The sequence below is a fragment of the Nelusetta ayraudi genome, unplaced genomic scaffold, assembly GCF_046127955.1.
Source record: "Nelusetta ayraudi isolate G7.1 ecotype Tasmania unplaced genomic scaffold, CSIRO-AGI_Nayr_v1 ptg000050l, whole genome shotgun sequence".
NCBI lineage: Eukaryota > Metazoa > Chordata > Actinopteri > Tetraodontiformes > Monacanthidae > Nelusetta > Nelusetta ayraudi.
Genome location: NW_027466100.1, coordinates 1,873,893 through 1,900,134, shown reverse-complemented (window position 1 = coordinate 1,900,134; position 26,242 = coordinate 1,873,893). Strand labels below are relative to the sequence as shown.

General features: G+C 42.6%; 4 protein-coding genes across 8 annotated transcripts; 3 read left to right on the top strand and 1 right to left on the bottom strand.

Moving 5' to 3' along the window:
* The first annotated feature begins 27 nt into the window (after window positions 1-27).
* Window positions 28-12,781, top strand: rad54l2 (RAD54 like 2). Its single transcript, XM_076037219.1, has 22 exons — window positions 28-516; window positions 1,456-1,660; window positions 1,846-2,155; window positions 2,240-2,376; window positions 2,480-2,620; window positions 2,711-2,937; window positions 3,076-3,258; window positions 3,354-3,487; window positions 3,570-3,766; window positions 4,385-4,727; window positions 5,632-5,809; window positions 5,928-6,155; window positions 6,281-6,399; window positions 6,805-6,923; window positions 7,148-7,247; window positions 7,332-7,537; window positions 7,676-7,845; window positions 8,447-8,643; window positions 8,751-8,935; window positions 9,064-9,153; window positions 9,243-9,335; window positions 10,180-12,781. The coding sequence occupies exons 2-22, from the start codon at window positions 1,507-1,509 to the stop codon at window positions 11,214-11,216; spliced, it is 4,548 nt and encodes a 1,515-aa protein (XP_075893334.1). The 5' UTR covers window positions 28-516; window positions 1,456-1,506; the 3' UTR covers window positions 11,217-12,781.
* Window positions 12,782-13,469: 688 nt separating this feature from the next.
* cyb561d2 (cytochrome b561 family, member D2) lies at window positions 13,470-15,495 on the bottom strand. The gene is made up of 3 exons (XM_076037255.1): window positions 15,234-15,495; window positions 15,106-15,143; window positions 13,470-14,708 (listed from the first exon to the last, which is right to left on the bottom strand). The coding sequence occupies exons 1-3, from the start codon at window positions 15,385-15,387 to the stop codon at window positions 14,205-14,207; spliced, it is 696 nt and encodes a 231-aa protein (XP_075893370.1). The 5' UTR covers window positions 15,388-15,495; the 3' UTR covers window positions 13,470-14,204.
* Window positions 15,496-17,201: 1,706 nt separating this feature from the next.
* Window positions 17,202-22,715, top strand: rassf1 (Ras association domain family member 1). Of its 4 annotated transcripts, none has more exons than XM_076037250.1 (8): window positions 17,202-17,396; window positions 18,808-18,894; window positions 19,484-19,767; window positions 20,756-20,880; window positions 21,464-21,568; window positions 21,668-21,956; window positions 22,035-22,150; window positions 22,239-22,714. In XM_076037250.1, the coding sequence occupies exons 2-8, from the start codon at window positions 18,842-18,844 to the stop codon at window positions 22,386-22,388; spliced, it is 1,122 nt and encodes a 373-aa protein (XP_075893365.1). In that variant the 5' UTR covers window positions 17,202-17,396; window positions 18,808-18,841; the 3' UTR covers window positions 22,389-22,714. The 4 variants fall into 4 exon arrangements, with proteins under 4 accessions (XP_075893365.1, XP_075893363.1, XP_075893364.1 ...); XM_076037248.1 differs by having other exon boundaries at window positions 19,479-19,767; XM_076037249.1 differs by lacking the exon at window positions 17,202-17,396 and having other exon boundaries at window positions 19,466-19,767; window positions 22,239-22,715.
* Window positions 22,716-23,682: 967 nt separating this feature from the next.
* On the top strand, window positions 23,683-26,191 carry tusc2b (tumor suppressor 2, mitochondrial calcium regulator b). Of its 2 annotated transcripts, none has more exons than XM_076037257.1 (4): window positions 23,683-23,840; window positions 24,759-24,973; window positions 25,207-25,327; window positions 25,420-26,191. In XM_076037257.1, the coding sequence occupies exons 2-4, from the start codon at window positions 24,825-24,827 to the stop codon at window positions 25,483-25,485; spliced, it is 336 nt and encodes a 111-aa protein (XP_075893372.1). In that variant the 5' UTR covers window positions 23,683-23,840; window positions 24,759-24,824; the 3' UTR covers window positions 25,486-26,191. The 2 variants fall into 2 exon arrangements, with proteins under 2 accessions (XP_075893372.1, XP_075893373.1); XM_076037258.1 differs by having other exon boundaries at window positions 23,684-23,840; window positions 24,744-24,973.
* Window positions 26,192-26,242: the final 51 nt, after the last annotated feature.

Genomic DNA, 26,242 nt, shown 5'->3' with positions numbered 1-26,242 from the left:
TGCTGCGCTGCAGAAGGCAAAACAAGAACACAGTTGAGTCTACATCAATACTTTGATAAACTTTTTTTTTCCCCCCAGTGACTGCACGTATGAAATGTGCAATCCATAAAAGTTTGTTGTTAAATCACATTACACAGAGACAATTTCAATATAAAACCACAGATTGTCTAAAACATTCTCATAGTGCACGTTTAATGTGTTATGAAAACCTTCAAAACAAAAGAAATGTATCGTTACTAAATATAAGGCAAATTAGCCGTTATTTTTCTGTTGAGGAATTATCGAGGATGAGCGTTACAATACCGCAGGACATTTGTCTTACATTTGCTAATTACGCTGTGGTGTTTTCTGAGCGGAACCTTTGCCAGGTAGCTTTCCTGGGGACTATATTAGTGTTCACACTGGGAAAAATTGGAATTATCAACGCTCATTTATACACGTACTGTACTTTTTAATTAATTGCTGGTCGTTTGTATATTGAGGATTCTTGAAGAGTGCAGCATAACCGTTTACAAGGTAGGCGTAAATGTATGCCAAATATTTGATCCAAATGCGCTTTACCCAGCCGAGTGTTAGCCTTGTTCTAATTCAGGTTAGCATTAGCTAGGTAAACGTAACGCCAACTATATCAGATATTTTTTCTCGCGCGAAAGCCAACTAAATTTTGAGCTCAGCAAGATAAGTTGCCTTCCCTCTTACGAAAGTCAAAACCATTCGACCCGTTTTGCTGCCACTTGTGCATGAGAATAAGTTGACTATCGCGTTGTTGTTTAGCATTTGAGTTGCTTGTATTGTTGTGTAATTAGCATCAATTTGGTTTGCAGACTCAAATAATGAAAATATTATATTCGTACGCCTTTAAATATATATACACTTAAGACAACTATTATCGAAATATTTATGTTTTCGCAAAGGTCCATTATTAACTAATAAGGTTCACAAGTTGATTCAGGCTTTTCATCTGGCATCCTTCAGCGTTGGCTTCGAAAACCATTTCTAAAACAGAACACATTCACACTGAAATGAAAATAAGTGTTTCAGAGTTATATTTACGATATCATTTTGAGTAGTTTTCGGTATTTAACATCTTTATTACTTAGCATTTCTGCTTGTATGTCAACAGCTTCTTCTTTCTTTGTTTATGTTTTCGAACTGGCTATTGTGACCTGTAGTTTCTGCCGATCTCGTGAATATTTTTAAAAGATCAGTCCAATGGTTTTGCATGTTTTATGCATCAAAATTCCAACCCCCAAGAATTATTATTATTATTATTATTATTACTATTTTTTTTTTTCAGTATATACTCTCTACCTGTCCTGTTGTTGTTTTTCTCTTTTTCTTCTGTAGAATTGAAAATACCAGCGTCATATTATTATCATATTAGCATTATAGCGTAAATGGTATTATCAGATTAAAAGTTGCCCTGATTTAAAATGTATTGTTTTGTGATTACAGAGCTCCTGATGAAGGTGTGTAGGTAATACTTTGAGAGCCTTGAAAGACGCCATGTCTGAAGAGGCCATTTCAGAAAGTGAACTGGATCCTAGCCTTAACAGTGAGGAGGAGTATTTGGAAAATGAGGAGGAAGAGGAGGAGGAGGAGGTGGACACAGAGGACGACGAAGATGAAAATGATGGCGATGATGAAGACGACAGTGTGGGTGAGGGACATCTGTGATCATTTGCCTTTCATTGCCTAAATATTTCAGCTAAAAATAGTATCTATTTACTTCATGTTGGTTTCCATCATAGTCTTCTTCCTGGTGTGAAAATTAGACTAATAAAAACAAATAAGTAAAACTCAAATGTAAATGATTGCTTTGTTTTCCTCATGTCTACTTTCAAGAACGGCCTGCCAGCGCCCAGAGTGGGACAGAAAATGCCCGGGACGGCAGGGACTCTACCTCAGCTACCTCCAGAGAGCCTTCATCAGAGCCTCCATCTCGCCCTGCCTCTCGCCCGTCATCCAGGTCTCCCTCCAGACCTGACTCTCGTTCCCAACTTCCAGCCAGTCCGGAGAACACAAACCAGCGAAAACCGCCATCGAGTAAAACGAAGAAACAAAAAGCCTCCAAATCAAACAAATCATCAAAGTCTTCGAAAGGATCCAAAACGTCGAAGCTATCGAAGCCCACACACATGAGAAAGAACATCAGGTACAATAACTTGTTAAAAAATGTCCGTCATATCATACAAGCCGTTTCTTGGCTAAAACTTTTTTTAATACACTTTTCTCACAGAAAACTCTTGAAAGATGATCAGCTGGAGGCTGGCACTAAGGCTGCGCAACAGGAGGAGATGGAGAGGCGGAAACGTCTGGAGCAGCAGAGAAAGGACTTCCCCGCTCCCGCCCCAGCTGTACCAGACCCTCACTTAGGTGACTGTCCTTCAAAGTACAAGCCCTCCAACATTGTGTGACTTCCTTTTCATACCAATTTCTCTGTTTTTGTCTCAAATCTCTTATCCGATCTCTCCTACAGTGGATGCTGCTTCACTTTTAGGAGAAGTTTCTCACTTGGTTCCAGGTCTCTTGGGCAAACAAGATGTGATCTGCTTAGACAGCAGCGGGGACGAAGATGAAAAAGCAGACTTCAACCGGCCTGCCCTTGCTATTAGAGATGGTGAGATATTTACCACTGTTGCTGTAAATTCCAGTTTACATGTATATTTGATAAGTCCTCACTCAGCATTTGTTCTTAATGACGCTGCAGATGTGATAGAGCTCAGTTCTGGGGACGAGGACGCTCTCCAGATTAGCAGCGAGTCTGCCGACGAGGATTCTGTTGGTGGTTCAGAGGAGAGCAGTGGGGCACACATCAATGACGCCCTGAATCTACCTGATGCCCAGGGGCGAGTTCTCATTAATATCAATCACCCTGCAGAGGAAAATGACATTTACCTCGCTCCGCAGCTAGCAAGAGCGGTCAAACCTCACCAGGTGTGCCCCTGAACTCCTTGATTCTTTCTTTCTTTCTTTCTTTCTTTCTTTCTTTCTTTCTTTCTTTCTTTGCCTCTGAAATCACTGAAACACAGCCCCGTTTGAGTTCTCTCAAACATTTGTCTTCTCTTTTCTAAGATCGGGGGAATCCGGTTCCTTTACGACAACCTCATCGAATCCCTGGAACGATACAAGACCAGCGGAGGCTTCGGCTGCATCCTGGCACACAGCATGGGACTTGGCAAGACACTACAAGTCATTTCCTTCATCGACATCCTGCTGAAAAACACAGAGGCTCACACCGTGCTGGCTATTGTTCCCGTGAGCGATTTACGCTAAAGTCAATACCGTAGTCATTAATTGTCCAAGCATATTTAGTTTGATGCGCTGACATGGTTGCGTTTCCCTCATTGAAGGTGAACACACTTCAGAATTGGCTGACAGAGTTTAACCTCTGGCTCCCACCTCAGGAAGCTCTATCCCCAGACACCGACCCTTCGCTCGTGATGGGCCGTTCTTTCAAAGTCCATATCCTCAACGACGAGCACAAGTGCGTTGCCCACCCTGTTCTGCCAGAGTTTGTTTTTTGCTCGCGTTTGAGCTGCTAAGTGCATTTCTGTGTGATTGTGCAGAACAACAGTGGCCAGGGCCAAGGTCGTGGAGGAGTGGTCCAAAGATGGGGGAGTTCTGCTGATGGGCTACGAGATGTACCGCCTCCTGTCCATGAAGAAGAGCTTTGTCATGGGCAAGAAGAGAAAATCCAAGAAGCCAATGGGGCCTGTCATCATTGACCTGGATGAGGAGGACCGACAGCAGGAGCTCATGAAAGGTCAGCATTGGGGAACGTAAATTATCCATTCATTCATTGTGAGATGATTGACCTCATCGATCGATTAACAATTAATTGATAGGCTGCAATTTTTCTTGAGGACCTAAATTTCACAATGAAGAATGTGTAAGGAAGATATTAATTAATCCTTAGATAATGTTGTGACGCATTTTTACATTGGAGAACAGTAAAAGCACACTTTACATTTATCCTCTGACTTCAAGTTGACTTCTAATGGCTCACATTTCAACTTAAAAAAAAAAAAAAAAGTTGTTTAAAAGTAACTTGTTCTAGATATATTGGGACCATCACAGTATCTACAGGTGAATTGCTCTTTGCTGCCACTACACTGTTATAATGCTATTAACTGCCCATGTAAAAAATATTCAACTCATTGCGACAAATTTAATTTCATTGATTAAATTTTTAATCGACAATTAATCGATAATCAATGAATTGTTAACCTCCTTTGTCAGCATAATTTTACCCCAATTAATGGCAGAATAAAGTCATTTATGGGAAATTGTTCCACCACCACCACCACCAGGGATAAGAAAAGCATGAAAGTCCTTAAGTGTCATTTTATTTTTTTCTGCCCTGGTTACTTTGTGTCCCAAGGTATTGAGCGGGCCATAGCCCGACCTGGCCCAGACGTGGTGATCTGTGACGAGGGCCATCGCATTAAGAACTACCACGCCAGCACGTCGCAGGCCCTGAAGAACATCCGCTCGCGCCGCCGGGTCGTCCTCACCGGCTACCCTCTGCAGAACAACCTCATCGAGTACTGGTGCATGGTGGACTTTGTCAGGCCCGACTTCCTCGGCACGCGTCAGGAGTTCAGCAATATGTTCGAGCGGCCCATTCTGAACGGGCAGTGCATGGACAGCACGCCTCAAGACGTCCGCCTGATGCGCTACCGCAGCCACGTGCTGCACAGCCTGCTGGAGGGCTTCGTCCAAAGGTACATTTTTGCCCCTGCTTTATTCTTCAGAAGTAGAGACACACTTTGTCGCCTTTTACTGTTAAATTCTGTTGAAGCATGAGTAAATATTTAATACAAAGTATTTACTCAAAACAATGTCAGTGGTTTTCGGTGGTCACATGTAAGTCAATGAATTCTGTTTTTATATTTACTTTTTAAGCAAAAGTTAAATGGACTGTCAATTTTGCACCCACTGATCATGATTGACTGTGTTAACTGATGTTAGGGCTGTGAGATTAATCAATTTTAAATCAAAATCAGATTTTTTTTTAGTCAAGACGATGTTGTAAATAAAGTAAAATCTTAAAATAGATTTTCCTCCCCCATGCTTCCGGTCTGTGCACCTCTTTTTACAAAATGTGAAAGATTTGCACTTTATTCATTGTTGTTCAAGTTGATAGAAAAACCTTTTATTTTTAAAGTGATGTTTGGTGAAAGACAGTTACAGTTGTCACTTTATCCACAGGGGGGTTCATTTGTGTAGTTTTGCCAAAAAATCAAATTCAAAATCGAGTTTTCAGAGAAAGAAATCAGGATTTTATTTTTTCCCGAAATCGCCGAGCCCGAACTGATGTTTTAGCTGGTAATACTACAATTCATTATTTGTTTAAATAATGAATGGTTTTAAAAATATACAACTGTGATGAGCCTACATAACTGACATTTAACCAACTTCCCCCTGTTACAATCCATAACTTATAAGTGCTGTTCATTAGTTAATGCAGCTCTTTGACTGTGATGTGCTAAATTTGGAAAAAATAAACATTATACTGTTAACAGTGAGGTCACAAACATTTGCAGACTTGCTTCCAGAGTCTAATCTGTTGTTGTTGTTGTTGTTGTTGCTGCTGCTGTTATGGCTGATGCCTCTTGTGGCGTCCAGACGGGGCCACGATGTCCTGAGAGACCAGCTTCCTGCCAAGGAGGAGCACGTCATCTTGGTGCGACTCTCTCCCGTTCAGCGAGCGCTGTACACCGAGTTCATGAAACGCTTTCGGGAAGCGGGGAACAACGGCTGGCTGGGTCTAAATCCACTCAAAGCCTTTTGCGTTTGCTGCAAGGTACAGCTGTTTTCCTGTCTGTTCAGCCCACCCGCGTTGTATCGGACTTTAATTCCTATCAGTTGGCAAAATGTCGTTTCTATTCACCAACAACCCTCTTTTGTGCTGACCCTTCCAGATCTGGAATCACCCAGACGTGCTGTACGAAGCTCTACAGAAGGAGAATCAGGCAAACGAGCAGGACCTGGACCTCGATGACATCACCTCAGCCGGTAACCCCCGGTGTCCTGCGCCAGGTGCAGGCCTCAAAACCAAAGTGGCCGATGCAAGCAACAGCAAAAACAACATCGTGCCAGCAATCAACCCCTCCCAGGAAAGAGCCAATCAAGTCATCACATACGAATGGGTAACGTTGTGAAAGCAATTCTTGCAATTCTGTAGTTTTCTCTGCAGAATTTCATTTAATTTTTTTCAATTTCAAATTTTATTAACGTCACATTCTGTTCTAACATAACTGTTATTATGTCTCAGGCAAAGGACATAATGTCGGACTACCAGACAGGAGTTCTGGAGAACTCGGCAAAGATGGTCCTGCTCTTCCATATGATTGATGAAAGTGTTAAAAGACGAGACAAGATCTTGATATTTAGGTACAAACCGTTCCCAGTTTCCACCACTGTGAATCCAGATCCACTGCTAATCAGCTGAGGTTGACTGAATTTGAATTTCAACCACTTTGTTGAATGTTACTGTTAATTGAGCACAAGGGGCTTCAGCGAATGGGTGCATTTAAATCCTTAGACATGTCACTAGGTTGTGATCTGAATCGTGCATTTGAACAAATATATGGTCATCAGTTGATATATTGTGGCTTTTTTTATGAACATACTGTGATTACTGTATCTTTACTGTATAAGTAATTGTCACTATTACTTAGTATATTATAGATCTGTCAAAAAATAAATAAACAGTGAACTAAATATTTTCTTACATAAACGGACCTGCCGCTAACTTTATCTCCCCTGTTCATGTGTTTTTGTGTTTTAATCCACCAGTCAAAGTCTGTCCACCTTGAGTGTAATTGAGGACTTCCTATCCAAACGGCCCATGCCAACTGGAATCGCCTCCCCTGAATCCAAGAGTCCAAACTGGATTCGCAACCTCAATTACTACAGTGAGTCATGATTCAGTCTGTGCTTTGGTTTGCTGGAAAATTAAATCACGGCCACAGCGTTTTTCCTGTGTGAACATCAGGCCATGTATATATTCGTCCAAGAATTTTGAAATGATTATTTTCCTGTGCACATGCTCCGAGGGCTATTGTGCTAATAATAGCACAGCGATTCCTGTAATAATCTTGCAGTTGACCGGTATGAAATGATTCATCTGTGTCTTCAGGACTGGACGGGAGCACTTCTGCCTCAGAGAGGGAGCGACTCATTAATCAGTTTAACGACCCGCAGAATAACGCAACTTGGGTCTTCCTGCTCTCTACAAGGTGCACATCTCTGCTCTCTCCTCTCCATTTTCCCCTCCACCGGCCATCGCGTCACGTCTTGACCTCGCTGTGCGTCTCCTTCAGGGCGGGCTGCCTGGGGGTGAACCTCATCGGTGCTAACCGCGTGGTCGTGTTCGACGCCTCCTGGAACCCCTGCCACGACGCCCAGGCGGTGTGCAGGGTCTACCGCTACGGCCAGAGGAAACTCTGCCACATCTACCGCTTCGTCTGCGATTACACCTTGGAGAAGAAGATCTACGACAGACAAGTGTCAAAGCAGGGCATGTCGGGTGAGACGTCTGATGCTCACACGGAAATCCCGTTTTCCGTTTTGCGGACACGTCAAGTCGTGTTGCTTTCGAACAAAACAAGTTGATGGTGTAAAGCATTCAGGGGTGTAATGGTACTTTCTGACCCTCTGTTCAAAGACCGTGTGGTGGATGACCTAAATCCAGTGCTCAACTTCACCCGCAAGGAAGTGGAGTCACTGCTGCACTTTGTGGAAGAGGAGCCGGGACAAATCTCTGCGACACCCCCAGAGGGCGCAGAGGAAGTGATATACAACGCCTGTCAGCTGCACCCGCACCTCATCACCAAGGTACAGCTGCTGCAGGCTTCAGCCTTCGCCTTCACTTCAGACCAGGCAGCAATTGTTTGAGACTTACTGCAAGAGTTTGTTCACTTAGTCTAAGAGGATTGAGGTGTTTGCATTCTGCTTAGTGCTGATCTGACGGCAGTGCGATGATGGTGTGTACCGTGTGTGTGTGTGTGTGTGTGTGTGTGTGTGTGTGTGTGTGTGTGTGTGTGTGTGTGTGTGTGTGTGTGTGTGTGTGTGTGTGTGTGTGTGTGTGTGTGTGTGTATGTAAACAGTCAGTTAATGCCCAGATAAGCCAGCGACATTCAAGCTTAAAACTCCTGCAAATTCAGCTCTTGCTGTAAAAAAAGAACAGTCAAGAGATGCTTATCATCAAATTATTAATTGTTAAATTTTGTTGCACAGTTTTGTTTTATGTTTGTTTTTGATTTCACATTTGGTGAATTTTGTATCATTAGTGTGAAAAAATCTGTTCATAAATGAATATAAGTAACAGTCAACGTTCTGCTTGAAAAAAAATACAAGAATACATTTCGGAAAATACAAGGCCAGTGCTCTGTAACACGATATTCCTTCTGCTTCTTCTCTTTTTTCTCTTTTTTAGCATCCGTTTCACCATGAGTCTCTGCTGGTGGACCGCAAGGAGTCCAAACTGACCAAAGCTGAGAAGAGAGCAGCCAAAAAGAGCTACGAGGACGAGAAGCGAGCCTCGGTGCCCTACTCTCGGCCGTCGTACGCCCCGTACTACCCCACCAGCGGCCAGGCGCTCGCCAACATCCCCGCGTTCAACCAACGAGGCTGGTGGGTCTCCGTCTTTTCCCAGCAGAGCAAAAAGTCTTTCTGAAAAGTGTGCCTGCGGAGTGAAGACGACTCTTCACGAGCTCTGGGTGGGTTTGTGTTTGTTCCAGGCGTCCCATGGTCCGGGCAGATGACAAGCCAGTGGCCAGTGTCCGGCCCATCCAGTCGACCCCCATCCCTATGATGCCCCGCCAGGTGGCGATGGGTATGGCGGGCTCCAGCGCTTCTGGCGGCCTGCCCGTCAACTCTCTGCAGAAAGCCGGAGTCCAAGTGCAACGAATCGTCACGACGACAGGTAATGAGAACCCGCAGCGTCGGAAAGCCGCCGCCTCCGCCTGCGTCATGTTCAATGATTGGAGACTTTTGATCTGATTTGATTTGATTTAATAGATTTTTTTTCTTATTTTCTCCTGAAAACTGCAGATATTGTGATCCCCGGAGCCAACAGTAGTGGAGATGTTCAAGCTCGAATAAGCGCTGGAGAAAGCATCCATATTATCAGAGGATCTAAAGGTACTACAGAGTGGCAACAAGTTTCTTTTTAATTTTATGATGCTTTACATCACTGCTTTCATCATCATGCGACCGTTTCTCCATCTCAGGCACCTACATCAGGACGAATGATGGAAGAATCTTTGCTATACGATCTGGGAAAATCAGCAGGCAGGCGGTTGAAGATCCCACTGCTTCCAGAGGTGAACATCTCCATTTCTTTTGGTTGTTAGATTCTGTTGCAGTCGTTACTTTCTGGAAGTGGCGCCATAGCCCTCATGAAATCCATCTAATGCTCCACGTCCGCACTAAGATCAATCATCAAAGTGGCTGAAACAGAAGCACTATTTTTCTGCCTTTACTTTCTATGCTGTTCTCTATATGGGTACCTGAAGCAACTCCGGCGACGCCGTGGTTTGTAAAAAATCACTACTTTTTATTCACAACCTCAAAATCCTAACAAAGGTGGTAATACACAAATAATTAATGGATAAATAAATAAATGAACACATTTATATGTATTTCTGTTCCAAGTGCTTTTATACTAAAGTGCCTTCCCACATTAAGCTCTTCTCACCTTCTTTACGTTTGGCAGTGCAATGCATGATGGGATATATTGCCTGGTTGGCGACCATCATTTGGACACCGCTTTCAGCGATGCATTGTGGGATACAGTGTGGACTATCTAGTGAATACTGATGTTCACTCGCCCCCAATTTGCACCAGAAGCTTTTGCGGCGCAGTTGCGGCTCCACTGCAGACCGCAGCCATTAAAGTCAGCGTGCAGGTTCACACCAGCGGCGTAGCTCGAGTGAAAAAAAAACCTGGCTGTTTAATTTTTCCACGCTTCATTCGTCGTCACCATGTCACGCGCAGCGGGCAGAATGGATCGACACTGGTTCAGTTCGGCTGTCAAATAATGAATCACATTTTCTTCAAATCGAAAAGTATAATGAACAAAATGCAGGTATACTTTAAATACCTGCAGTTCGTATAGTGAGTAGGAGGCGAGATCTGCGTCCCCTGACCTCTCCTGCTCGTCCACAGACACCCAGGCATCCCTCGTTCACCCGCTCAGCAACGGGTGCTCGTCTCCAGTGAGTCAGCAGCAGCATCATCAGCAGCAGCAGCAACTGCTGCCCGCCAACGGGGAGCAGCGGCCGCCCTCCCCGCTGGGCTCCGAGATCCTCCGCGAGATCAGCCGCTACACCTCAGGCGACGCCGCCTCCAACGACCCAGAGTCGCCGCCGGACCCGATGGCCGCGCCGGCGAGGGACGAGGCCGCTTCGCGGAACGACGTGGCCGACGTCCTGAGCTCCGCCTTGGAGATGCGCGGCAGCAAGCGGCGGAACAGCGAAGGCCTGGGCAACGCGCAGATGGGGGCCAAGCGCACTTCCTCCGCCAAGGCCTTCCCGGGACTGGCGGTGGGCGGCGGGGGCGGGCTTGGCTTCCCACCCGCGGGCCTGAACTCCTCCTCCATGCTCGGCGCCCTGGGTCACATGGGTCACTCGCTGCTGATGGGCCACGGTGGCGGCGGAGGCGGAGGAGGAGGCGGCCCGTCGTTCCTTCAGACGCCGCCGGGTCAAGGTCTCGCCGACCTGCAGAGCATTTTCTCCTCTGCCGGTTCGGACATGCTGAGACAGTCGGCCACCAGGAACGGAGCCCTGAACACGCCGTCCTCGTCCTCGCTGCCCGCCGTTTTCTCCCCCGCCCCCCCCACCACCTTCTCCATGTCGCCCTCCCTGTCGGCAGCGCCCTGCTCCTCCTCCTCCTCCTCGGCTTCCTCCTCCCTGCCGCCGTACCTGCTCAACACTAACATGGCCAACCTGCTCACGCCAGGCTTCCCCCTCGGCTACGGCCAGTCGGTGCTCTCGGAACCCAGGATGTTTCACAACCCCCTGCTCCCAGGCTCGGGGGGATTCCCCCTGTCCAACTCGGGCGGTGCGTCCAGTTTCCTCTCCCATTTCAACAACCCCACTTCCAGCCTGTTGGGGGCAGCGCTCACTCAGCCGGACCAACTTCACGGAGCGGAGAACGGCGACAGTAGCTCCGACGACGACGTCATCGAGGTGATCGGACAGTAGGCGGGCAACACGCACTTATGTTCCTAAGTTGACATGAAGTACAGGAGGGACTGGAATCTGAAGTTAACTGACAACATGAACCACTCGAGTCACAGAATCTTCCCCAGTAGTAGTTTTGACATGTTATAAAACCAGAATAAAAAGCAAATGAAGCTCATTGGAATTCGGCAATTAAAAACTAAACTCCTCAAACCACAGTGTCATGGAGGCCATTTTCAATCAAAGCGTTTTCCCGCTACACTTTCAGACAAGGCCTTGAAGTCTGTGTCATTTCCGCGGTATTTGGATGGAATCATGCTAAAGGGTCGTTGATAAAGTTGTGAAAAACGTAGAGTGCAAACTTTTCCTCAGCACATATCCAAACAAAACTGGAAAGCAGTGCACCACAAGAAACTTCCTGAATTCGTCATGGTATTTAGAGAAAATCCTTCGAGGCTTATGAGCCTTAAAGAAGAGAAATGTTAGACTTTCAGTTGATATTTTAGTCCTTAGAAATTTGTTAGATATCGTAGCATCCCCCTGTTGGAAAGATATACCGCGTGATACTATAGCTAAAATTGTTGATACTCTGTAAATAGTCATTATCAATGTTTATATTGCAAGTTAATACTGTGCAGTGTGTAGATTTTGTTGTAGCGAAATGGTTCATTATGACAGCGACTATCATGATGAGAATTACGCCCCCTTGCTTTGGTGCCGGGGACACAAACCTAGATTTAACTTTTCTAATTTAGCCTTTTTTTCTCCCCTCAAAATGAAATGAATGTACTTTCATGATAGCCTTTCATAACAACAGGGCTGGGACAAGGATTTGGACTGTGCATTTTCCTGTTTTTGTATTATTATTGTTTTTTTAGCCTTAATAATAATACCAAGGGTTCTGAGTCAAAGATCACCAAACTTTTTTTTATTTTCAACTGGTGAGTGAGACCATTCCGAGTCAAAACATGAGTGTCGAGCAGATCCAGCGTAGTGGACGAGAGGCACCTGTTGTAACAGCTGGACAAGCACAAAGCGATTCATGTTGCTAGCTTATCTGTGAAAACCCGTCTTTTGTATCTGTTTTTACTTTTACCCCCTTCCACAACCCAAACAAAGTCTATATATTATCATTCCCACATTTTCTCACTTTCACTTTCGGAACAACCCCAAATTGTGTAAAAAAAAAACAAACAAACAAACAAAAAAACGACACTGCGTTCATGTAGCCGGAGTGTACGAAAACCTTCACATCAACGTAGCCGCCAACCATCCGACCAGATCACGACAACGTTGCATCCGCCTGTCCGGGGGGGGGGGGGCAGGTCGTGTGACGTGGTGGCCTTACCGAGCTGACGGTGCCATTGTGTGGTAGCTGTTTGCAGAGGTGCGTCTTAATGGGCAGTGCAGTGTCAGTAGTCTCTGTCAGTCAGTCAGTCTCTGCGGTGCTTTAGGGAGTTTTAGTCTCTGCTGTGCTCTTGTAGCCTTGTGTTTCCATGTTGTGATGACACCTCAAGGTATGTACTATAGATGTAGATGGAGAGTCCCTTTAGTCTGTTGGTTTGATGGGCTGGTCAGGCCGACAGCCTCCAGAAAACACTGGATAATGTGAGACAACAGCTCATCCTCTATGAAGAATTTTTTTTCTTTCTTTTTTGCTTCTCTCTCGTGGGAACTTTTTGCTTCTGCAGTCCTTCGTACTGCACACTCTGATTTGCACCTGCCGACTTCACAATTGTTTTGTTGCTACTGGATGCTTTGTTTATACCCAAGAGCGTCGCCCGTTTCCTTCAGCGTGTTTTTTTTTTTTTTTGGCAACTCATGAATACTTCAGAGAGCTGAAAGTGAGCTGAGCACATTGAAAAGGACCATATCTGCTTGTGAATTGTACACCGTACTGACGCCGTGTCTTTACTCTTTAGACCTCTTTGTCCGTGGTAAACGCCGTCATTTCAGAAAGCGAGACATCTGCCACATCCAACCATGTGTATGTATTTTTATGTTTTATGGGATTTTTTAATTTTTAAAACTATTTTTATAACTTCTTTTTAGTGTTTACTCTCTTGTCTGATGTTCCCCTCATTTCTGTGTGTCTGAACCTTATTTATTTATGATGGAATATATATGTTTCTTGGTATTTTTTTTTTTAACCTTCTGTTCACTTTGACCCATTGACGGCTGACCGGGGTAAGAATTTCGTACATGCAGCCTAGATCAAAGCAAAATATGACTGTGTTATCAATGTTATTTTAACAATAAAACACTGCTGCAGTGTCAGTTTTGTACATATTCCTTTTATTTACAATGTATCTCCAAGGTGATTATCTTTTGTGGCTGAAATGGTCAACATGGAAGAATAAATAAAGAGTCAAAGGACAAGACAGTGGAGAACCTGAGATTAAAAAAGAGACATCTTTCTTCATTTCAGAAATATTTAGGTCACAAATCCTCTTTCCTATGCAGGGAATGTTTATCTCTCTTCTCTATAGCTGGTGAAGAAAACAAAGGTGGAATCCAGTTTAATCAACGTTAATCCTGCATGCTCGCACCGTAGGGATGCTGGAATCTGGATCTCTGGAAATCTGGAATGTTTTTTTGGTTGATAAGTTCAGTAAAAAATATTCATCATGAGCCAGAGTTAACATGGCAAAACCATTTACAAAGAAGAATTCTATGGTCGTAAATCCCCATTCGCAAGACACAAATTGATGGGACTGTCCCCAGTCGTTACATATTCACTGCTTGGATGGCGCAAATGTGATCAACCCCAAACGACGGCTGGTAAGCTGCAAAAAACAGCAAATGGGTTCTGGCTGAACCCTGAAGACTTGGAAATGTCAGTAGAAAAGTGTTTTGCAAACCCCTGTGTTCTCATTTTGCTCATTTACAATACATAAATATTCTCTCATTTTCAATTTCACAAGAAATTATTGCATTTGAGCAACTCAAGCTTTTGCGTTCAGTCAGTGTAGCAGCGTCATTGACGTCAAGTCTCTCTCTTTAGCATAATCAAGATCGCAATCTCTTTTTAGCCATGTAGGCGTTCGTGACTTGGTTCATCAGAACCAGGGCAGCGACCGTGGGGCAGAGCGCCGCCAGGTACCAGGCGTACTTCCCCACCGATGCGGTGAACCAGCCCGTGCAGAGGCCGAGCAGCAGGCTGACGCTGCCCAGCAGGTGCGTGACCAGTCCGGTAGCTGCATGGTAGCGCTTGAGCTTCGCCAGGGACCAGCCTTTGGCCAGAGAGTGGTAGATGAGAGGCACCGCAGCCAAAGACTGCAAACAGGCCACGCACACGGTGAGCACGCCCAACAGGCCGTGCCAGGAGGTGAAGTGGGCTTTGCCGCTCAGGTGCTTGTTGTAAGTGATGGCTGCCAAACCCAGGGCTGCACAGCACACGCAGAGGCACTGGAGAGTCAAGTGAATTCGAACTTTGGACTTGTGCGACAACGTCTTGATAGGGGAGCCGTGCGGAGAGAAGAGCAGGATGGCTTCCGTCATGAAGAAGGCAAACTGGTGGGAAGGTTTAAAAAAAAAAAAAAATGATGTAAATATACATGCCCAGGTGTTTTCTATCCAATGTGATTAATAACAATTTAAAAGTCACACATTGGTCAAAAACAACTTCTTCCCATCTAGTCTGTGTCTTCTCCGTCAGTGAATAATCCCATCAATAAGAAAAGATAATCCTGAACTCAAATTACAAACAAGCTGTACTGAAAATCAGCCCTTTGTGACCTCACTTGGTACCAGTCCAGGGTGACACACACGAGTAGAGGTAGCTTAGCATCAGTCTTAGAGGGAAGAAGTTATTTATTTATTTTAAGTACTATTTTTCTGTAAAATCATCTACCATCTCAGGTGAGCCAAACAATTCGACTTGCAAAACACTTTCAAAGCTTCGACCTACCGACAGTGTCATAAAGAAGGGGTGCCAGGAGAAGAAACCTAAAATGGAGAAGAAGAAAAAAAAAACGTTAACAGCTTTATGACAACTGTGTCACGGAAACTCAACAGTACAACAATAGTTGCACTCACTGGTGCCGGGTCGAGAGAGGACCGCTATGAACAAAGTGAAGACGACACAGGCGACGTGTGCCAGCACTGCGGAAGCTGTTTTGGCGTAGCCGTAGATCCGAGACTCGGATTCGGACTCCTTGATGTGAACCATGGCTGAGCCGACAACGGTCATACGCAGCTAGCGCTCATGCCAGGTTGTCACCCGAACCGGCGGTGTCCAACAAACCGGAAGTGATGCGGTGTTGTTTCAGGAAGACAACTGTCAGTGCAGACCAGACTGTCATATGATTTCAAAGGTTTTGAGGCTAACTCCGCCTACTTTCGGACAACGTCATTTCCCCTTGACGACGGACGCCGATGTGGAGAGAGATGTGGATGATAAATGTAATATACGGTTAAAATTTTCCATACGAGGGAATATGTATGTAGGAAAGGATTACTCTTGAAATATTATGAACATTGAGATTGAGATTTATATATGTTATAAATTAATAAAATTACAACAATTGACTTATTGACTTATTGACTTGAATTATCACATTTAACTGTGAATTGAAAATCCTAAAAATGTACTTGTATTTTTAAAATTAACTAACCTCTCACAATACATCCATGGTCTGTACTACAACAACAACGACAACAGAACATCAAATTTGCAGATATGTTACGTAACAGTTTGTTTTTTGTTTTTGTTTTTACAAAAACAGAAGTCAGACTATGCATGAAAAAAGTCAGACTGTCTATGAGTTGAAAGTCAAGAGTGCCACCCATTGTTTCATACAGCAAACTCGCATTATTATGTCTATAGGCATAGATTCGGCGAAACATGCGTCTTTTTGCCATGAAATAAAATGTTTCATAGATATACATAGGTATTACTTTTTATTTCAGTTCAGATTTATAAACATGTTTAACCTCCTCATGCTTTCAGCCACTTGGTCATCTCACAAAATGCGGACTGCAATAAAAACTAATCTGATGTCAAATCCAAATAGATTTAATAAAAACACATATTCACGATTAATACATGACCAAAGAAACATATGTTTGATGTGTTTCAAACATCTGTATATGTGAATACGATACTCAGTCAGGTGTTGTAAAGATTAGTTGACCTGCATGTTGTTCAGGTTGAGCAAGGTGGTTGAGGATGTGATGTCATAGTCTAACTACTCCACATTCGACTGTGGACTGTTCGCAGATAATTGTGCTCTAATGACGTTGTATTAAACTTGTGACTGTGCAAGGCCTCTGTGCATAGGGCCTCGGCAAGCAAGGGAAAACAACAAGACAGTCATTCAGGACATTCCTCCTTCTCTGGCTACCACTGTGAATGCCAGGCGACATTCACAACTACTGTACATTGACACTCTTTGTTTTCGTTTCCTCACAGGGAAGCAGACAAAATCAATAGCACTGTCTCTGCAGGGTTATCTTCTGAATTTAATTGGAAATGTCTTTCTCTTTTCTGCTATACTTTTTAAAATATCGTTGAGATGACTCGACATTAAAAATTCAACTGGTGTGAATGCAAAAATTACATGATCTGTATTTTACTTTCAGTGTAAAAAAAAAAAAAGAAGAAGAAGAAAGAAAGCAAACAACATTGTCAGGAAGTGTCAATCATGATTAAAATATCTCCACGAAACAACATTATGAAGTTGAGTTTGAAATAAACATAAAATCAAAGAACACCAATACCAGTCCAAGAATGTAATGTTGCGTTTCAACTAAATCGTTACCTCACAACAACTCCTGCCGTTATAGTTTAAATTTGAAAACAATTTCATAACGCATGGTTGAAACATGCTGGCTGTCAATCAAAATAACGTTCACTTTAATTGATTAGAGCATGGGTTCGTGGAAAGAAAGGCGCTGTTAAATTGTAAAATGAAGCGGACCATAAATCAATAGAGCTCGGCCATCGTGTCTCCATCACATCCTGTGTCAGTGCTGCCTGAGTGATCGTGAGAGCGCAGGAGATCCCTCCTGCGGTGCCCCACTCAGGATAGTTCAGCGCACTCGGGATTACACAATAATCCCGCGCGGACATTGTGCATGCGCAAATTGACGTGCGTGTTGTTCGAGCGAGCGAGGAACGCTTCGGTGTTTGCTATGAACAAAAAACTGCGTTGACTCCAAATCTCTCCCGGGACAAGTGGAAAGGATGAAGTGAACGAGGTAAAAAATCCGTTTTCATACTTTTCTGTCACAGCCAGAGACACAACCACACGCGCTCCGGGTGTCGCCGAGTTTCCGGCAGGATTACAGCGATTCTTCGCTCCGATCGCCGGTGTTTGTGACAAAATCAATCAAGAGTCGTTAAAAAAAAAAAAAAAAACCCAAATGTTGTTCTTAAAGGCAAAGACGATTTTTCGAAACTTCCTCTTGCGGATAACTGCTGGCATGGCCATTGTATGCATGGATGCTCCTGGTTACAATGTGTTCTTGTTGCCCAACGCGGATAATTGCACCGTGTGGTGACCCACTTGGCAGATAGATAGAGCCCCGGGTTGTTCATATTCTGGTCACTGTGTGCACTCTGTGCCTCAGGGCAACTCATGAAACTCGTTTCCTTATTGTGCATAAGAGAAAAGATTTCTTCTGGGCAATGTGTAAACTGACTTGCTCACACTTTACCAAGTGTCCTGTAATCTGGAATCCGTCCAGTTCGCTGCTTAACCTTCCGGTTTACCTGCCAGCCTGGGTGTTTTATAGACACGCCCCTCATACTTTTGCATCAGGGCTCTTTCACCTGTCATCAGCAAACCAGTTTCCCCAGAGAAGAAACCAAGCGTGTTTTTTTTCTCCATCAGAGATGGTTTAGAGATTATCGCCAGATGTTGGAAGTAACAAAGTACAAATTCTTTCTTACTGCACTGAGCTTAATTGTACTTTAGTTGAGTTGTTGTTGTTTTTTTGACGACTTTTTACTTTTACTCCCTACATTTGTGTACTTTATACTCTTTGGAAAACCACACAAACGCTTTTGTGTTCAAAAGCTACAGATTCCGTTCAAAGTAATTCACTTATGATTTATTATTGTTGTTATTGCTGGAAGTGGAGCTATTTTAAGTCAGATGTGTAGTTCAGTATAGAAGTAGATATTTTAGAGGGAGATCATTTCAGAGTACCTCGACATGGGGTCACTGTTCAGAGTATAGAGAAAAACAAACATGGAGAAAATAACATTGGTTATTGCTATTGAACGTATAATGTAACAACAATGGTGTTGTTACATTAATTGTATTTTCTTTTAACGTTTTACATCAGTACATTTCAGAACCTGTACTTTCTTAGTTTTAATTGAGTAAAGGAATTGAATAATACTTTTACTTTAACAAAGTATTTCCTTTATACAATTATACCTACTTTTACTTAAGTACATAATGTGAATACTTTTGCCACCGCTGCTTATCTCTTATTATCTTCACCATGCTTGGTTTACATTGCCAGCCAGTCTGTTAATCAAGGTGTATTGTGGACGATGCATTATCATGTTGAAACTGCAGAACTCAATTACTGCTAACTGTTTTTTCTTCTTCTTCTATGAGCCCCTAAACAAATTGTGTTTGTTTTTTTTAAATTGCAGTGTAGTTTGATGATGAACTGGCGACTTATCCAGGATGTACCATACCTCTCGACCAATGGCGGCTGGCTCCAGCCTGGACATATTCAAGTAATTTACAAATACCGTCATGCTTTGCCATTCATTTTATCTATATTTAAAGATTCATTATATTTTTTATTAAAATGGGGAAGAGGGTCATACTGCAGTCCTTTCTATTTTGGTGACATTGAGTCTACTGTTACTCCAAATATATTCTTTGTCTTTGTTTTTATTACTGTTTATTTTTGTTATAACTTAAATCTGTTTTTTGGTGTCACACACACATGCAAAACAGCGTGAGTTAGTTCACCGATTGCACAGGATTATGTTGCCATTTTGACCCACATTTCCTTATAATCACGTGAATCCTAGCATCAGATTACAAATGTTAATCGTTTTTCCCCCATTTGCTCCCGACAAATAGAACATTGGACATCATTTTTTGGAATAGATGTAAACATTGTTCACTGTGTCGGATTCTTTCCTTCCTTTCTGATTTGGCTTAATGAAAGGACCTGATGTACCAAACAATAGTTTTCATCAGAACCTGGGTGTATCCTTTTTCCTCCCACTCAAGACTGTATAAATGTATTCCACACCATCGAGCTGATGGACTGGAAGCTCTCACCTGACATTTCAGTGTGTCTACAAAGAACAGGATGTCCAAGTGTGAGCTGATTGAGCTGAAGGACCTCAGCGTGAATGATCCAATTGAGCTGGCTGCACCTGCGTCCCGAGCAGCACCGCCCGTCGGTCAGCCTGGCCACTTCCATGTCGTCCGTTTGGTCGGCGACAACGTCAGCATTGACTCGCCGCAGCCCCACACTCAAGACGTGGTGACAGGCCATGACTTTCAGCCCTCCAGTAACACCCAGCTGACATGGTGTGACCTGTGCGGAGAATTCATCTGGGGTCTCTATAAGCAAAGTCTGCGCTGTCAAAGTAGGTACCTTCTGAACAAAATCGTTTTTCAAATTGTGCTATAGTCCACATCAAAAGGGAAGACCAAAACCATAATTGAGTGAAAAACAATGCTGAAAAAATTAGACCTGTTAACAACAACAAAATATTTAAAGCATGTTGGCTAATGCTGTTTGTGTTACTTTGATAACACATTTGTTTAATTGTGTGATTTATAAACCTGTAATCAAAGGTACTAACTAGTGGGAGCTGATCTTATCAATATGATGTTTCTTAAACACTTTGGTGCACTGTTATGACTTTAAAACAGATTTGGTTTGATCTCTTTTACTCACGCCTTTGTGGGGGAAAAAAAAAAGCTAGCGCCAAGAGTCCCAGACAGGCTCAGAGAAGGAGACTACATTGTTGATTTTAACTAAGAGGAAATTATATAATACAGCCCGTCTTGTTTGTTGAATCACCACATGTGTAGTCAGATGGCTCCCCTTTTTAATATGAGACTCTCCCAGCCACCTTACGTAAGACACGATAGAGATCTGTATAAAAGACTGCTTTGAATTTTCATTCATGTTTGAGTTTTGTTGTATGTAAAAGAGTTCATTAGAAATTGTCTAATCTCAATCAGAAACAGGAAAAAATGTGAAGCCAATGAATGTTAATCCAATACCTGCTAGCACAGTGGTGACACATCGTAGTCTCTAAATTTTCATCATTGCTGACTTGCTGGGGTCTTGAGTCATTTTTCACTTTTTGAGAAAACTTGTTTTCTTCATCATATTGTACTTATCAACAGGAAGTTCTTGAAAACCTTACATTTGTAAATAGCACCAACTTTTTGTCTTTAAATGATTTTGCTTTTGCATCTGAGCTCTGGCTTTATCTCTATTATCTATATATCTGAAACTTAAACGGTTTTATACATACATTTTTCAGCGCAGAATGCAAAAACAGAATTGACTCTAATTTTCTGACTCTGAATTCTTCCTTGCACATTGTTTGTCTTCCTCAGACTGCAACTATACCTGCCACTATCGCTGCCAGTCCCTCATCCAGCTGGACTGCAGCACAGATGGAAAGTTATCAACAGAACAGGGGGATTTGTTGGATGACTCCATTGAGACGGACACAAATGTGGTGAGAAGCAATTCATTGTTTACACAAAGTGTACGTGACCATATTTTTGTTTTGTTAGTTTGAAGACCCATTAAGAAAGGTGATTTTGCTGCAGTTTGTGGTAGCATAACATAAAGCTAACTTTATGTTAAGGATTTTCCAACACTAAGTAATAAACCACTCAGTAATCAAACACTTCAGTTGTCTGTTATTGTCACAATTTACAGCTTTTTGTTTATGCCAGAATAGAAAGTTCCTTTACAAAAGTTTTGTTGAGAGGGCAACCACTAATGTTGATGTCTGATGGTTTTTGTCATCCCTTATGTTTTTGCCTCAACAAACAAATGGTGATACAACTTGCAATTTCATTCTGCTACCTGCTTCACCCTGAAGTTCTGAGTAACCTTTCAATTCAAATGCCACCCTTAAAACCAACACTATAGTTTATTAACATTCTGACAGATTTATGTTTTACGACTCCACGTTATCAAGGATGAAGACAAAAATTCTGCTGTTTTTGTTTTTTAAAGAAGCCATTGTTGACGCGCATGTTGACTGTTTACTGTCTGCTTAACTGCTCTATTTTATTTTTTTCTGTTTGCAGGATGAACCTATACATTCCAATAAAAGCGTGCTAACTCATAGTGAGATTCAACACAAAGTCAAGGAGTACAATGCACTGACTAACAGCAATCTATACATGGTGGTTGTAAGTTTGATCAATTTAATCCCTTTCATAAAATGATTTTAAAAACTAAAGCAATTAGACATTTAATTCATTTCCATGTACACATTTCTTCTTTCGTAGAATAAAGATGGGATCTACACGGGTTTCATCAAAGTTCACTTTCAGTTAGTTCGTCCTATATCGCTCCCTCCTAGTGAGAGCCTGAGCTCTGCACAGGAGGAGGATCATCCCGGCAGGCGGTTGAGACGGCGGACATCATTCTACCTCCCCAAAGACACTGCCAAGCACCTGCACATAAGCTCCCAAACACAAGCACGAGAAGTAATCGAGGCGCTGCTCAACAAGTTCACTGTAGTGGACAACCCCGCCAAGTTTGCCCTGTTTGAGCGTACGGAGAGGCAAAGCCAAGGTAGAATGATGAAGAAATATGATGAAGGAAATGGAGGCCAGTAACTGATGTATAAGTTTATGGTCTGATTTCTTTTAGTGTGCATGCGTAAACTGTCTGACGATGAGCGCCCCCTCCTCCTGCGCTTGTGTGCTGGCCCGAGTGAAAAAGTCTTGAGTCTTGTGCTTAAAGAAAATGAAACGGGCGATGTCAATGTAGGTTTTCCTTTGATACTGGTTTTCCTTTTAGTAATGAATTGCACACGCGACCAAGTACCTAAATGTAAAATGTCTCTATTTACAGTGGGATGCTTTTAGTTTTCCTGAGTTGTGCAACTTCCTGCGAATCCTGAAGCGTGAGGAGGAAGCGCACGTACTGCAAATTGTGAAGCGTTACGCTCTTGCAAGAGACATGATGAAGAAGGCCATGGCGAGGATCTCAACTCCCGGATGACTTGGATCAATGTAACTAATGGCCATTTTAAAATGTGACCTTTAACTCTCTCCCATTCTGAATTCAGCAACAGAAAAAAGGTGAAAAGAAGTTGCGGAAATCCATTGCTGGGACTGAAAAAATGTTTTGCTTTTTTCTCTGAAAACCCATGCTGCTATACTGGACAACTCAGAATAATATTAAAAACCTAGTCTTTTACTGTATGTATTGTGCAATGTTTAGTTTGTTTATATTATATAAATTATGACACTCAAGGTAAACCTATTAAATGTATTGGACAAATCTGAATATTGAACAAGTTTACACTCAAGTATCATAGCACCTAATAAATTGATTAAAATAAAAACAGGAATGATTCCGTGCAATTATTCTATATTTTAAATTAAGTCATAATTACAAAACATTTGACTTAAACCTGGACGTTGATTTTTCTGCTCAAGCTATACGGTACCTGGTTGTCCTCTGTGCACTAGGTGGCGCATGTATAGGCCAATTCGGGCCGCAGATCTCCTAATTGTGAGTCGGGAGAAGCCTGTTCTTGGTCGTGTTTGTGGTAAATATATGGGAGTAATTGATAAATGGGCAAATAAAACACACACACACGCACGAATTAGCTATTGGTTGATAATGAATATTTTTATATTCAGTACAGGACTTTGCCACTACAACACCCTGGGCCTAAACAACGACTGCGGTCACGCCAGCTGCGCTTTGGAAAAGCTCAGTCGCGCTATCTACGCTTCACAATCGTGTGTGCGTTTCATATCGGCTTGGTGGTGCATTCAGGCACACCTCGTAAACTCTTTAATCAAAAGGGTTAAATTCTTTCACTGTACCATTTTGGGATAATCTGATGCTAAAGTTATACACAGCATACAGTACGAAACTTTCTTTCATGAGCAAATTCAAATATTTCTTAAAAAAATAAAATCAAATTGTTTTCTACAAATTCCACCAGATTCTTGTTCTACATGTCCCCAACTACCTCTGTGGTGGTTTTCAACTTGTTTCACTGTAGTATGTTTTGATAATCTGGTGCTGAAGTTAAACACTGCACACAGTACAAAACCTGCTTTCATAGGCAAGTTCAAATGTTTATTTGAAAAAAAAAAAAAAAAAAACTCAACTCACTGCAAACTCGTGTGGAAATACGTGGTTACTTGTGTGTCTAGTCAACCTGGGAAGGTTTTTTTCGAAGGAAGAGGCTCTGAGTTTCCTCAGCTGCAAAGTAAATTACGTTTGTTACGTTTCAGTAACACTTCCAGCCATGCGGTGGCAGTAGCTTGCAGTCGACTCGGAATCTGCTGCCCGAGAAGAAGACGGATAAGAGGAAAACGTTAGCATGACAAAGAGCGTATCTGTGTTTCGTAAGGTTTTTCTTTTAGATATTTTGAAACACACAGCAAAAAATATAACCAAGCGATTTCTGTGAGGCTACAACGTCAAAAGCAGGTATGTCGTCAACTAATTCAGTGAAATCGGCAGACTTAGGGAATCAAACCAGCTAAGGAGAGTCGATGGTAGTGTTTGCTAAAAAAAGGAATTTTATGAACCAGGCTGAAACATGTTGACATGATCAACAGCACATCCACGGCGTTAGTTTTATGTATGTACCTGTAGTGTTAGCAGCCAGGTGTCAAAGTGACACCCACTGACACTGCTACTATCACGAGCATGTCCCGTGTGCGTGTCTGTGTGAGAGAGAGTGTGGCTCGCCTTGTCGGGCACAGCTAGCATGGCTAGCTTCACTGGCCCTCGCAGATGACCTAGCGGACGTTACTGAGCCATTTAGTGCAACTGTCTACCGTTATTCAGCATTTTAGAATTCTGCCCATGAATTTGTCGGAAAGCAGCACGGACGGTTACTTATTATTAAGTCAGTTTGACATTTTCAGGCCTTGCATTCGACGTGATCATAGGTCACAGGACGTCACAGAAATAATAATCTAAACTCGTCTAGATTTTTCTGGAGTGGTCCACACGATCATAGTCAGAAGTTATCAACAATATCTTAACCCACATGACGAATTAACTTACTGGTATGTTGTACATTAGCGGTTTGTGTTCTTTTATTTTCTAGATATCCATGATGTTTATTTCCAGAAACTTCAGCTTAACACCAATGTCATGTGATAAGCTATTTTCAGCATTGCAAATATTGTACAAAAGGTTAAAAATTCACATTCTTCTTTTTTCTCCTCGCCCTTTTTTAAAAAAAATATTTGGACTTGTTTTTTTGTTTTTGTTTGTTTCTACTTTCTTTTCTATTTTTAACTTAACAATAGAACAATATATAATTTTTTTCCCCTTTTTTTTTAATCTTTTGCTACTTTTGATGCCTTTCTCATTCTGAAGGTCATTTCTCTCCAGGTACAGTTCCACTGTAGCATCGCTGGCTGTCCTGTGACCTAAGGAAATAATGTGCTGTAGCTGAAGATGGGTGGTAGCGGCTCCAAATCCAAAGGATTTTGGCCTTTTTCTGGCTCAGGAAGTACTGATGATGCAACCAAAGATGGAAATGAGCAGTCACTTGCGAGAGCCCGAAGTTTCCCGGGAGCAACACCCTTTGTGTTTACCAGGCGAGGGTAAATATTACCTTTTTTTTATTGTTTCATGCATTGTTGTTGCACTTTCTTTTTTACTGGTTTGACTGTGGCACTCAGTTGAAGGTAACCAAAATGTATTTAAATATTTTACCAATATGACATCAATGTAAAATCATTAATCTTCTTTTTAAAATCATGTTGCGACACAGCTTTTTAAAAAACAAAAAACCTTCATATGTTTTGATACTTGACGCTATGTCTACATTCTGCAGCTCGATGTTCTTTGATGAGGACGGTGACTTGGCCCACGAGTTTTATGAAGAGACAATTGTGACAAAAAATGGAAAGAAAAAAGCCAAGCTGAGAAGGATTCAGAAAAACTTATCACCTCAGGTGAGGTCATTTTACTACCTGCAATTTGATACTCGACACTGTCGGCAAGGAGTCTGAATGACAGTATGTGTGTTTTCTTTCTGTCCATGCAGGGAATTATAAAGCTGGATCACCCTTGCATCCATGTAGATTTCCCAGTTGTGCTCTGTGAAGTCTGATGTCTGACTGGGACTGTCCACTATGTCGACTCCGTCCAGTAATATCATACACAGCTGGAACCCTGAACCACATTTTAAAATAAAGTGATCTATTGCTATATTGATAATACCCTTATGTGGACAGGCCAGCGTTCAATGTGCGCTGAGCCTCTGCATGTAATCCGTTCTTGGCTTGTGTGCAGTTAGACACAGATTAGGTCACCAGAAGAGACCTAGAAGGATCCAAGTTAGCGAAAACTGACTCAGTTTTACAGATTGTGGTTTTTGTATGCATGTCAGTGTGAATGGTTTGTATGCATGCACGTGTGAATGTGTTGGCAGACACACTATGAAATAACTTGAGTCCTGAATTTATTGCTGCAGGTTGTTTCCTGGGAGGAGAACGTGAGCAGTTCTGTCACACCATGTCTTGTCTAGAGCAGGAAGTTTGCAGCGCACATTTTAGTTCTTTTGACACCATCTCGTCTAGCTTCGTTATGCATGGAACCGGATCAGCTCACAAGTAACAGTCTAGAGTTGACAATCAGTGGCCCACAAATTCTATAGTGGATGAAAGTTGTTTTGTTGGATGGACTGGCTTCAATGAGCCACACATGTAAACAGCAGCCGCAAACATACGGGAGAGACAATGTTTCCTTTGCTGCTTTGCATACCATTTCACTTTTAATTTATTATGTTTTATAAATTACAACTTCAAATGTTAAAACTGTGTCATGGCTTTTTTTCATGTTGGTGCGCAACAACATCCATTATTCTC